The sequence below is a fragment of the Chlorocebus sabaeus genome, chromosome 12 (assembly GCF_047675955.1).
Source record: "Chlorocebus sabaeus isolate Y175 chromosome 12, mChlSab1.0.hap1, whole genome shotgun sequence".
Taxonomy (NCBI): Eukaryota; Metazoa; Chordata; class Mammalia; order Primates; family Cercopithecidae; genus Chlorocebus; species Chlorocebus sabaeus.
Window position 1 is genome coordinate 64,759,148 of NC_132915.1, and position 13,850 is coordinate 64,772,997.

A 13,850-nucleotide genomic window follows, 5' to 3' on the forward strand; every position below is an offset into this window, starting at 1 on the left:
TTAGCTGAGCATGATGGCATGCACGTGCAGTTCCAGCTATTCAGGCAGCTGAGGTGGGAGGATCACTGAAGCCCAGGAGTTTGAGGCTGCAGTGCCCTATGGTTGTGCCACTGCTCTCCATCCTGGGCAACAGAAGGACACCCTGTCTCAGGAAAAACAAAATTACATTTGTGGTTCACTTTGGGCTCACATATGTAATTTTAAGTTTTCTGATAGCTACATCTTAAAAAGTAAAAAAGAATAAGAGTAGATACATGTTTTTATACCTTTGTCGAAACCCACAGAATGTACAACACCAAGGGTGAATCCTAATGTAAACTATGGACTTCAGTTGATGATGTGTCAATGTGGGCTCATCAGTTGTAATAAATGTACCATTCTGGTGCAGGATGCTGACAGTGGGAGGAGGTTATACATATGTGGGGGCAGGGACTGTCTACCCTCTGTACTTTCCACTCAGTTTTGCTGTCAACTTAAAACTGCTCTAAAAAATAAAGTCTACTTTTTTTTTGTTTTTTTTTGAGATGGAGTCTCGCTCTGTCACCCAGGCTGGAGTGCAATGGCACGATCTCGGCTCACTGCAACCTCCGCCTCCCAGGTTCAAGTGATTCTCCTGCCTCAGCCTCCTGAGTAGCTGGGATTATAGGTGCGAACTCCTGACCTCATGATCCACCTGCCTTGGCCTTCCAAAGTGCTGGGATTACAGGCGTGAGCCACCGTGCGCAGCCCCTCTCAAGAGTTTTAATGCTTTCCAGCAGCCACACATCAAATGATTGCCATCAGGATTAGACAACTTGAAGAACTTACCCCAACTGCTAGAGCCTACATGCGATTCTACATCTCAATGTAACTATTTACTTATTTTTTTTTTTCTTTTAATTGAGATGGGGGTCTGACAATGTTGCCTAGGCTGGTCTCAAGTTATCCTCCCACCTCGGCCTCCCAAAGTGCTGGAATTACAGGCATGAGCAACTGTGCCCAGCCACAACTGTTAATAATGATAGCATCATGACTCTTTGGCCCAGTGACTGTGTCAATAGTGGTACTATTACTCTCAGAGGGGACTTGTTAAAATAAATTAAAATGAAGACCAAGTCTGCAGAATTCCTGAGCAGATAGTCAATTTAGTCCTCATAAGTGACCTTAAACTTACTTGAGTTAATCTGAGCTACATCTTGTAAATGCATATATTAAAGAAAAACAGAACAAGCTCAACCAATCAGAAGTAGTCCACAAACTTGTATAACTAGAGGCTTTTTAATGGGATAGACCAAATAAGGCAACTTTATAACTGTAACCAATCAAATATTTTCTTTTTATTACTTTCCCATTTACTCTGTAAAAATCTGCTTCTTCAACAGAGCTGAGCCCCAGAACCACTTCTGGTTTGCAACTTCTCAATTCATGAATCACCGTGTGCTGAAATAAACTTTAAAATTTTATTGTGCCTCAGTTTACCTTATACGCGGAAGCAAGAGAGTCATCAGAGCAGATGTTTTAGAGATATTTTAACATATTCATGTTTTCCTTTTGTAAACTCAAAAGAGAGAATAAATGTAAGAGCCCAAAGACATAAAACCCAACTTTAATATATGGATTTTGTTTAGAACTTGAAAAATTGTGAAAAGAAATCATGAGACAATAAGAAAAATATAAATAATGACTGGATATTTAATACTATTAAGGAATTTTTAAAAGTGTTTTAAGTAATTTAGCCCCAGGTGTGTTCATGAGAATTTAAAACTGTGGTTATGCTTCTTCAAAAAAGGAGGAAAAAGGGTTTAATTCAGGAACACACAGAGAAAAAAAAAAGAGAGACAATGAATTAGCTTTGCTAGCCAGTGGGTCGTCTTATACATTCTTCACAGTAGCTGCCGGGCTGATGGGTGGGGTGGGACCCACTTCCATTTTGTCTCTTGGACAAAGTCTATACTTCTCAGCCAGATATTCAAGGCTCTCCACATCTAGATATACAAGCGTTCTCCTATCCTCTTTTCCTAGCAGGAATAGGTGCTTAATAGTAACATGAAGGCCAGGCGCAGTAGCTCACGCCTGCAATCCCAGTACTTTGGCAGGAGGAGGCGGGGGGTTTGCTTGAGACGAGGAGTTCGAGATCAGCTTGAGAAATATGGTGAAACCCCTTTTCTGCAAAAAAATATAAAAATTAGCCAGGCTTGGTGGCCTGCGCCTGTGGTGCCAGCTATTCAGGAGGCTGAGGTAGGAGGATCGCTTGAGACTGGGAGGTGGAGGTTGCAGTGAGCTGAGATCGCGCCACTGCACCCCAGCCTGGGCGACAGAGCAACTCTTGTGTAAATAAATAAATACATAATTTTTAAAGTACATCAAAGACACATTGAGGCTATATGTGCCAAAGAGCTTTAGTGGTGAACCCTTGTCAGGGGGCCGAGTCTGCAGGAGGCCGAAGAATCCCGGGTGACACGCCTTCTTTGGGTGCGAGGCAGCTTCTCGGCAGAAAGAATATTGCGAGGATTACTGAGGGTACGTGAAGGAGAGAAGCCCCTTCGGTTCGGCCTTGGACTAAGCCCTCGTTCTCAGGTGAACTTGCAGTGTGATCTTGAGTAAGGTCAGTCTCTTCTCTCAGCCTCAGTGGCCCCAAACCTCAGGAGCTGGCAGAGGTTTTCTAAGGACTCTCCCAGCTCTGACATCCTCTGACTTCACTCTGGGAGAACGTGGGCTGGAGGACTCCGGGCAAAAGCCAACACACAGCTGGGCCATAACAAAGAGCCCGGGTAAGGGGCACGTTCCCGCCCCCAGGAGGTTTTGGAAACATTGTGAGACAGGGGGCAGGGCTTGAGCGCGTCGCAGCCAATCACCAAAGGACCGGGGCGCTGGGGGCGGGGCCTCGCGCGAGCAGCGGCGGCGGTGGCGGCGACGGCTGCTGCGGCCAAGCTGGGTCCGAGCATCCCGCGGCTCTGGACCCGCCCGGCCCGGACATGGCGACCGTCCGGGTCTCTCTGCGAGGCGCGCTGCTCCTTCTGCTGGCCGTGGCGGGGGTCGCAGAGGTGGCAGGGGGCCTGGCCCCGGGCAGTGCGGGTGAGTAACCTCCGGAGCAACGGTTCGAAGCTGTCGGGAGCGGCAGCCTCAGCGCTCCAAGATGGCGCGGGACAGGGGACGGGGGTGCGCGCGACCCCCAGACCCGGCCTACGTCCGGTGACCCCGGGACCTGAGGTCTCAGCGCTCCAGAGGCCGGTGCCGAGGCGGGGCGAGTGAGGAACTCTCTCTGCCCCAAGATCTTCTGAGCGGTGACTAGGGTTCGAGGCCTTGGTCTGTCACCCACCGACACGGGCCCCCTATTCGGCACTGACCCCTTCGCTTGCCTCTGGTGCTTGTCAGAAAAGGGTGCGACGCTCCTTCCCAGGATCGTCGCGAGGTTTGGATGGGATTTTGGATACGCAGCCGCCCTACCGCGGCCCCAGTTATTGTTACTTGTTGCTTGACCCGCACTTGGTTCAGAACGACCTTGCTGGCGGTGAGCATTGACGGTCCCCACGGCCCGCCTGGTCAGTGTCCTGTCTCTCAGACAGGACTGGACTCGGGCAGGAGACATTAAAAATCAGTAAACCCTGCCCCCCCCGGGGGCTGGCAGGCTTGAGGAGAGGAATTCTTGCTCTACAAGAATTAAACCAAGGATGGATAGGAAACTGTTAGGTGCCTATTGATTGCTTTCCACTTGCTGGCCTTTTGAGTGTACCCCGTCTCCTTCCCTCCAAAAGCTCTCTGGGTAGGAGATGGGGTACAGCAGGAGCTTGAAGTAACTCGAATTCAAGGCAGAAATGTCTGGAGGAAATGAAGGGACATGTATGAGTGCACAGAGGGAGAGAGAGGACATCCACCTAGGATGAGTGGAAAGTGGAGTGATTCCCCCTAGCTGTACTAGACATTAAAAGATGGCTAGGATGTGTGCATGCAAAAGTGGTGAAGTGCATTGCTTACAGGGAGAGACACCTGAAAAGGAAAAAAAAAAAAAAAAAAAAAAAGCAAAGTCAGCGGGGCGCGGTGGCTCACACCTGTAATCCCAGCACTTTGGGAAGTGGAGGCGGGCGGATCCCTTGAGCCCAGGAGTTCGAGACCAGCCTGCTTAACATAGTGAAACCCCGTTCCGTTTCTACTAAAAATACAAAAATTAGCCGGGCGTGGTGGTCTATGCCTGCCGTTCCAGCAACCCGCGAGGCTGAGATGGGAGGATTGTTTGAGCCCCGGGAAGTTGAGGCTGCAGTGATATGCCACTGCCCTCCAGCCTCGGGAGTGAGACCCTGTCTCAAAAAAAAAAAAAAAAGAAAAAAAAAAAAAGCAAAGTCCGTTCCAACAAGGGTGTTAACTATAGCTGGGCTTCAAATTTAGCTGTAAACTATCCCAAAGAAAAAAAGAGAAAATGCTGTGTATTCTTGGCTAAATCAGATTACTTTTCTGGGCCCCATTTTTCTCTCTGTTAAATTAAAAGAGATTGAACTGAAACACTTACAAAATTATGAAATACTAGTTGTCCATTCTCCTCCCACAACCAGCCAGTTCTGCAGGAGGTAGTACAGTGGAGTGGTTAAGAACGTTGAGCAAATTACTTAGCTTTAATCTCTTTGTGCTCAAATAGCCACATTTATTATAAATAGTACCTCACAGATTTTATTATGAGAATTAATCGAGTTAATACATGTCCAGCGTTTAGCATAGTAAGCACTGAAGTGTTAGCTATTAAGTATGTTTGGGAAATACTGCACATGGTACTCTGTCTTATAAATTCACAAAACACATTAGATTCACAATAAAGGGTCCAAGGATTCCTATGGTAAAACAAACAAACAAACAAACAAGAAACTTTTTTGCCAGGGGAATGGCAGTAATTGCTAATGAGTATGAAGTTTCTTTTGGGAGTAATGAAAATGTTCTAAAATTAGATAGTGGTGATAGCTACACAACTCTGTGAATATACTAAAAACAACTGAATTGTACACATTAAAAGGGTTAATTTCATGGTATAGAAATTGTATCTCAATAAAGTTGTTACAGAAAGAAACTTGTTTGCTCATAAAAATCTTTTTTTCTTCATAACACCTAAAGCACACTTCAGAAAACAATGGGTTAGTTGATTTCTAAAGGCCCTTCTAAGTAAGTTCATGACAACATATAGTTTGCATTGTTTGATAAAAAGAAAAAAAAGATTCCAAGTTTGATCTACAAGTGAGACATGTTCCTTATACTAAATTCTAGGAAGCATATATTGCCTGGTTCCTTACATAAAGGACATTGAGTAATATAATGGACAAAGGTTTCCACTGTGAATTGTAGAAAGCATAGAAAATGCTTTTCAATCCTAAACAGAATTAAGAACAGAATGTAAAATTTTATTTCAGTGAAGGCTTTGCTTGTATTCCTGCTCAGTCTTCCTACCCCTCTCCTTAACCACATCCAAGACTGGGTACTTCTGGCTCCCATGGTATAAGGCTTTGCAGGTTATTGACCCTCTCTACTATACAGCTTTGCAAATCTTATCTACCTTGATTATTCCTGCTCCTGGGGGATGGAAAGTGTGAAAGTGAAATGATTTTCTCTTTGGAGGATAAGAAGGGACCCTATCCTGCAGTATCAGCATTGTGTGTCATGGCACCTGATAATGGCTCTATTTTTATGTAAGTTGCTTTGTAATAGTACAAAAGAGGGAAGGATATAACCTTAAGGGCCAGGTTTCAGTAAGTTGACATGTAAGGAATTGTGTAATAGCAAGCCTAGAATCCAGAGGAAGAATGTAATGAATTTTAAGTTAGAAAAAGCAAACGCCTATCTGGAGCAAAGTAGTAAGAAATAAATTCTCCTACCAAAGAAGTATCTTGGCCCACACTGTAGAAAGAGCTAGAATTGGTGATAGACCAGACATGACAGTTTATTCTGGTATGCAGCTAAAAGTTTCTGTCTGGCATCCATAAATTTAAGCAATCTTTCATTAATCATACTTTTTCACCGTGTGCCACTTACAGAAGAAAGGGGGAAGAGGTCAAGGAGTTTATTTTTACATTTTATAAATGTGGTCTTTAAAAGAACAAAAGAGATACTATGGAGTTTGTTTATCCAAAGACTACTATATGAGTACTTATTATATGTCAGGCACTGTTCAGGTGCAGAGCTGCTGCTCCAAGGAGCTTACATTCTAGGAGAGAGGTGATAGACCATAAATAGATAAATATATAACAAAATGATTTCTAGGTATAATAAGGATGCTATGAAGGAACTAAACCCAAATGGCTAACAGAGAATTGTGTGAGTGGAGTGGGAGTAGTTCTTTATGTAAAAGAACTTCAAAAGAGTTTGTAAGAGCTGCCTCTTTGAGAAGGTGAAGTTTAGAACTGAGATCTGAAGGCTGAGAAGGTGGTGGATATTCTTATGAAAGACAGGGGTGAGGTCCAGGAAGTGCAGAAGCCTTAAGGCATAAGGAACAGAAGGTTATATGGTTGGAATATAGTGACCAACAGAGTGTGCTAGGGCTAGATGGTGTGGAGCCTTACAAAAAACCGCATAAGGATTATGGATTTTATTCTGTGCACAGATAGAAACCAATAGAGTTTTAAGTAAAACTGGTATGATTTTATTTCTATTTTAGGTCACTCTTGCTGCTGAATGAAAAAAAATTATCGTAGTGAGTAAGAGTATAAGCAGGATGTCTGGAAGGCCATTGCACTAGTTCAAGCAGGAATTAAGGGTTGACTCAAGAGTAGAGTAGTGTGGAGATAGGAGAGGGGATATTTAAAATATATTGCTGATGGATTGGATGTGGGAAGTGAGGGAAGAAGGAGTTAAGGATTACTCATAGGTTTTCTTTGTCATAATGTAATAAAAGTTGATGCCATTTACTGAAGTAGGAAAGATGGAGGAAAAGCATTTTGGAGGAGGGTCTGAAGGTAAGGAAAGGAGAGAATACAAAGTTCTATTTTGTACATGTTTGGGGTGAATATTAGTAATAATTACACTAGGTCCATTGCTTATTAAGCCAAGTTCCATACCTGTGAGTAATCCATTCAGCAAATATTTATTAAGTTATTAATACTGACAGACACTGTGATAGGAAGAGGTATAAAGTGGTAAGCAAAAATAAGGGCTTAAGTTTAGTGGGAAATTCAGACAGGAAATATCACCCCAAAATGTATAATACCTACATTGCTAATATGTGGTTATATTAGTACATACCTATTTATATCCTAAATCTGAAGAATATATTTGAGGAAAAGGCATGTGGTTTCATCAGGTATATAGCACATAGTATGATGGATGCTGTAAAGCACATAGATAACTCGAACAATACTGTAAGTGGAGTATTAAGAGATGTGTTCTGACCATGAGATAATTGAGAGCTACACTTTTAGATCCTTTGTTTAGAGATGGGAGCCCTGCTGCAGAGTGGGGAAGAGAATTATGTAAGAGTACTGACTGTTAGCGTCTGGGAAGAGGACTTCAGAAGAATCATTTGCTTCAGTTGTTTCATAATGATGAATGTCTAGGTTACGGCTCTTTTGACTCTAAGGAACAAAACCCCAAATAAGTCAGGGTTAGGGAGCTGGTTATATAGCATTTAACAGGAAATCACATGGAAAGCCAAGGGTAGGAAATTCAGCACATCTCTACCTCAGGGACTGCTACAGGAACTAGAAAGTTGACAGGAACCAGGACTGAGAGGAAATTAGACTTCCTGTGTGTTTTTTTAGAGACAGTCTGTATCTCACATGGCTTCTCTCTGTGCATCTCTTCCAGTTTCCTCTCTCCCTCAGTCAGCTTCCTTTTTTTCTTTTTTTTTTTTGCACATGGTTTCCACACTCTCATAAAATGTCAACTTCCCAGCCCCAGCTCTTCTTCTTGACCTTGTAGCTGCAGAGCCCACCACCAACTGGCTGCCTGCCTCTTACCTGAGTGTATGATTTAGTCCAATTTATCTTTTGATTTAAAAATCATATGATGTTTTCTAAATTATAGGTGAGTTACCATATGAAATATGGTACTGAAGTAGTATTAATATAGTGAGAGAAAATTTTTTGTACTTTTTTCCTGTTAAAAAGGCATTGTATAACTATAGGATATTACTACTTTTTAAAAATAGGTTTTAGGGGAACAGGTGTTGTTTGGTTACATGAATAAGTTCTTTAGTGGTGATTTCTGAGATTTTGGTGCACCCATCACTAAAATGTACCCAGTGTGTAGTCTTATCCCTCACCCCCCACTCACTCTTTCCCCACCGCCACCGAGTCCCCAAAGTCCATTTTATTGTTCTTATGCCTTTGTGTCCTCATAGCTTAGCTGCCATTTATAAGTAAGAACATACAATGTTTGGTTTTTCATTCGTGGGTTACTTCACTTAGAATAATGGTCTCCAACTCCATACAAGTTGCTGCAAATGCCATTATTTCATTCGTTTTTATGGCTGAGTAGTATTCCATGGTGTGTGTCTCTGTGTGTGTGTGCATGTGTGTGTGTACACACATATACTACATTTTCTTTATCCAATGGGCATTTGGGCTGATTCCATATTTTTGCAGTTGCTAATTGTGCTGCTACACACATGTACCACATTTTCTTTATCCACTTGTTGATCTATGGGCATTTGGGCTGGTTCCATATTTTTGCAGTTGCTAATTGTGCTGCTATAAGCATGAATGTGCAAGTGTCTTTTTCATATGACTTCATTTCCTCTGGATAAATAGCTAGTAGTGGGATTGCTGGGTCAAATGGTAGATCTATTTTTAGTTCTTTAAGGAATCTCCCTACTGTTTTCCATAGTGGTTGTACTGGTTTACATTTCTACCAGCAATGTAAAAGTGTTCCCTTTTCACCACATCCACTCCAACATCTGTTATTTTTAAATTTTTTAATTATGACCATTCTTGCAGGAGTAAGGTTTTGATTTGCATTTCCTTGGTAATTAGTGATGTTGAGCATTTTTTCATATGTTTGTTGGCCATTTGTATATCTTCTTTTGAGACTGCCTATTCATGTCCTTAGCCCACTTTTTAATGGATTGTTTTTTTCTTGCTGATTTGTCTGAGTTCCTTGTATATTCTGGATGTTAGTCCTTTGTCAGATGCATAGTTTGCAAAGATTTTCTCCCACTCTGTGGGTTGTCTGTTTATTCTGCTGATTATTTCTTTTGCTGTGCAGAAGCTTTTTAGTTTAATTAAGTCCCATGTATTTATCTTTGATTTTGTTGCTTTTGCTTTAGGGTTCTCGGTCATAAAGTCTTTACCTAATCCAATGTCTACATGGGTTTTGCCGATGTTATCTTCAAGAATTTTTATGGTTTCATGTCTTAGAATTAAGTCTTTGATCAATCTTGAGTTGATTTTTGTATGAGGTGAGAGATGAGAATCCAGTTTCATTCTTCTGTATAGAGTTTGCCAATTATCCCAGCACTATTTGTTGAGTAGGATGCCCTTTCCCCACTTTACGTTTTTGTTTGTTTTATCAAAGATCAGTTGGCTGTAAGTATTTGGCTTTATTTCTGGGTTCTCTATTCTGTTCCTGTGTGCCTATTTTTATACCAGTACCATACTGTTTTGGTGACTACAGCCTTATAGTATAATTCGAAGCCTCCATATGAATTTTAGGATTGAAATTGAAATTTTAGGAACTAGAATTGTTTTTTCTAGTTCTGTGAAGAATGATGATGGCATTTGGATGGGAATTGCATTGAATTTGTCTATTGCTTTTGGCAGTATGGTCATTTTGAGAATATTGATTCTACCCATCCATGAGCATGGGATATGTTTCCATTTGTTTGTGTTGTCTGTGATTTCTTTCAGCAGTGTTTTGTAGTTTTCCTTGTAGAAGTCTTTCACCTCCTTGGTTAGGTATATTCCTAAGTATTTTGTTTTATTTTTTGCAGCTATTATAAAAGAGGTTGAGTTCTTGATTTGATTCTCAGAGTGGTCACTGTTGGTGTATAGCAATGCTACTGATTTTATACCTTGATTTTGTATCCTGAAACTATTGAATTCATTTATCAGATCTGGGAGCTTTTTGGATGAGTCTTTAGGGTTTTCTAGGTATACGAACATATAGTCAGCAAACAGCAACAGCTTGACTTCCTCTTTACCAATTTGGATGCCCTTGATTTCTTTCTCTTGTCTATTTGCTCTGGCTGGGACTTCCATTATTCCTTATTAATCAATGAATCTAATTCTTGAGCTGAGCACTGTGCTAATTGTACCAAGAAGCTTACAGTCAATCTGGGGATACCAAGAGAACCCACATGAAATGATTAGAGAAGAGTTAAGTGTTAAAGTTTCCAACTGTCACTAGAATAGTAGGGTCTTAAATAACAAAAAACATCAACAAGGCCTAGAGTTGTTGGAGAAGAAAGGCTTACTAAGAATTAAGATGGTAGTTAAGCCTTGCAATATGTTTGGAGTCAGCAGGAAGTGGGCATCAAGCATTTCAGTCAGAGGACTGTGTTCTAGGTAAGTGTAGATTTTCTTTGCTAAAAGTAATAGAAGTTTAGGGAAGGGAAGGCTAGAGAAAGACTTTGAAATTTTAGAATTGGAATAGCAGGAAGCCATTGTAGGCCCTTGATTAGAAGAGTGATGTCATGAAAGGTCTGTTAAAAAAAGTAATCTGGCAGTCATATTGGTACTACAATTGACTTAATATAATTGGCTGATGCCGCAGTGCAATATGAGGCGAGCAGTGGAGAAGGATATCTGTAACTTGCAAATGATTCGGGAAAAAAACAAAATATGTATTTATCCATACATACATACAGATAGATACGGCAGTATGACAAGAAGTTAGCAATGTTGAATCGAGGTGGTGGGTATGTGGGTAATCCTCTCACTATTTGGCTCTTCCTCGGCTGACTGTATACTTTATCTGTCATGCAGTATATCTGACATGCAGATATACCCACATGTATATTTTTAAAGGGTTAAATGTGACAATTGCATGAATGTATTTATAAGTTAAAGTTGCAGTTCTCATTTAAATGTTTTTTAAGTGATTGTCGTTTTCCAAGTTGTTTTGAAAATAAAAATTTGATTAAAAATAAGATTTTACTTTAAAAAACAGATTTTTAAATTAATTTTTAAAATTCAGAATGACCTTTTTCCAGTATCAACTCAGATTTTGTTTTTTCTCCTAAAGTGTGTAATACACAGTGCATGTGCACGCACACACATCTATGTATGTATATGTGTGTGTATATATATATATTTATACACATACACACTGTTTTAGTTGTTCTTTAGGAAGACATTAATTGGAGGGAATCTTTTTTTTTTTTTTTTGGAAACACGAATGGCTTTTCATTAGCCAACTGAATTATAGCTTTTGTGAGACATCTGTGGCAAAATCCCTTTTAACTTCAAAAATCTTATAATTCTATGGATGTTTCTTAGTTTTGAATTAGGGTGTATATTTGTTTTTTTAAAGCTAGTTGGCTTTAGAAGCTGCGTTTTTCTGCATGTGGCTGGAGCATGTGCTTCCTGCTTACTTGCCTGTCTTTAGTATACACATGGCCAAAACCAGCAGCTGAAACTTGATGTTTCTAATTATTGGATAATTCTGCTTGCATATTTTCAGGCTACACTAATACCTTTTTAAGCCCAAAAAATGTGGCCTTTAGTAATCAATTTTTAATTTTTATTAATTTTATAATCACAGACTCTTGGAATAAGAATGCAAGATACGACACTCATACTGATGTCTTTAATGAGGATAACACTGTGTTTTTTATTTTCATCATAGCAGTGTCACATTTTATTTTGAACTGTTCCATCTTTATCTGTTCAATTCCATTTTATGAGAATAAGCAGAGTTTTAAACTATTATTCTTGAAGAATATATTAGGATCAAATTATAAACCCAGAATTTATCTAGAATTCATTATCTTGTCTTATAGAAAGCATTAGGCCTGGCAGAGTTTTGTTTTGTTTTGTTTTGTTTGTACTGTAATGCTGAATGACCCAATTAATCCCTTTTCGTTGCTCTGAAAAAGATAGACCCTTAATTGCCACATTAATTGCATTTGAATTCTTCTCCCATTCATAACAAAATCATATGAATGGATGCCTATTTGTAGACATTTATTTCTTGAAAAATATGCAATGTTAAATATTCTAATAAGCTTTTACTATTTCAAAGGAAGAAAAATGTGTGCTGATACAATAATGGCTAAGGGTAAGAAGAGAGTGTAGAAAATGTGATGGAGCAGAGGTCCCCTGTCCTGTTCGTGGAGAGCGGCAGTCCTCTCAAGGGAAGACATACGCTGTTATAGAAGAACGTTTGGTTGGGAGAGGGAGAGGAGTTACTACCAGAAGACTTGAGGCTGCCCCCTTTCATCGCATTTTGTCAGAAGTATCAAAAAGTCTTTTGGAAAGACTAGAAGGAATATATGCCAAAATGTCAACAGATGTTGTGGCAGGACAGTGGAAATATAATTTTTCTTTTTCTTCTTGTTTTCCAAATTTTTGAGGTTTTTTAAATGAAAAAAAGAATTGTTTTAAAAATTTAACTTTGAGGGATACTCCCCTATAAATTTGACGTTCACCATTAAATAGGAAAAAAGGCTTTTATAGTTACATTTTAGTAAAACCTCTGCTAGTTGCGTTTTAATTATAACACATTTTGTGTTTCTGTTCTAAATAGACCTTTGCTCTGAGAAACTGTTTTTCAAAAATCCCTAGGCCCAAATCAGACTCCTCTCTGCCTGATTGTTTACTTTTTGCTGAGCCTTTTTCTGTTTATTGGGACCATATGTTATCCCGAATTATCTTTGCTTACCACCAGCAGGATTTTCTGCCCTCATATGACCTTTGTGTTAGAGGCTAGTAGTAGAAAGTGTGAACTTCTAGAGCTCTTCGAAAGAGCTCATCAATATCACTCAGGAGAGCCTTTTTTCCTGACTATCCTCCCAATCTAATGAGGGTAGGGACATAGCAGAGTCTTAGGAGATGGATGTAGTTTGGTGTGGCATTGCAGAGGAGTTGTTATAAGAAAGCTTCGGCCAGGTGTGGCGGCTCATGCCTGTAATCCCAGCACTTTGCCAGCCCAGACAACATGGCAAAACCCCATCTCTACTAAAAATACAACAGTTAGCCAGGCACGGTGGTGCACTCCTGTAATCCCAGCGATTAATACTTGGGAGGCTGAGGCACAAGAATCACTTGAAGGTGGAGGTTGTAGTGAGCCAAGATGGCACCACTCCAGCCTGGGTGACAGCGCGAGACTCTCAAAAAAAAAAAAAAAAGAAAAGAAAACAAACCCTCATGAGTGCTTCGGTCCTCCCTTATGTTAGCCCTTCATAGAAAGTAACTACAGACTTACGGCAATCAAGTTACATTTTTTTTCTTCTGAAATGTAGTGAAATTTTTATGTGTTCTTCAGAATTTTGTAAACCAAATGTTTAGAACTTCAAGACATGTTTTGACATAGAAATAGTGTTAGAAAGCCAGTCTCAAAAAAAAAAAAAAAAAAAAAAGCCAGCCCCACAACAGTCTTTTATGAAACTAAACTATAGTAATATGGCAGTAACATCCTAGACCCTGTCATTGTTTTATGGAAAAATGATTTCCAATTTCAAACTTAGAAACCTGGTTGGTAAGATCTGGAGAGGACTTCTTTTATTCATTTGTTTATTCATTCATTTCTCCTCAATACCAATTACTTTTATCTAATATGTGTACTGAAGTTGTATAGATTTCATTCGAAGAGAGGATTATGTTGCATACACACCACAGACACACAGGTTAAATATATATAAATGTAAAAACAGGTGTTTTAAACCATTGTACCAGATCTACCTGCCTGAAATGTAGTATTTTTCCCTCCTGTGTCTTTTGACTTGCCAATTCTAGACAACTGCT

General features: G+C 40.1%; 1 protein-coding gene across 2 annotated transcripts in view; it reads left to right on the forward strand.

Moving 5' to 3' along the window:
* Nucleotides 1-2,857: 2,857 nt before the first annotated feature.
* The window catches only part of RECK (reversion inducing cysteine rich protein with kazal motifs), an 86,290-nt gene continuing 75,297 nt past the window's right edge, over nt 2,858-13,850 (forward strand). Inside the window, exon 1 of one of the 2 annotated variants that reach the window (XM_037998262.2) lies at nt 2,858-3,054. In XM_037998262.2, the coding sequence (XP_037854190.1) occupies nt 2,955-3,054 (100 nt within the window). In that variant the 5' untranslated portion in view covers nt 2,858-2,954. The remainder of the gene's footprint in view (nt 3,055-13,850) is intronic. The other variant, XM_007968758.3, reaches the window with a different exon arrangement.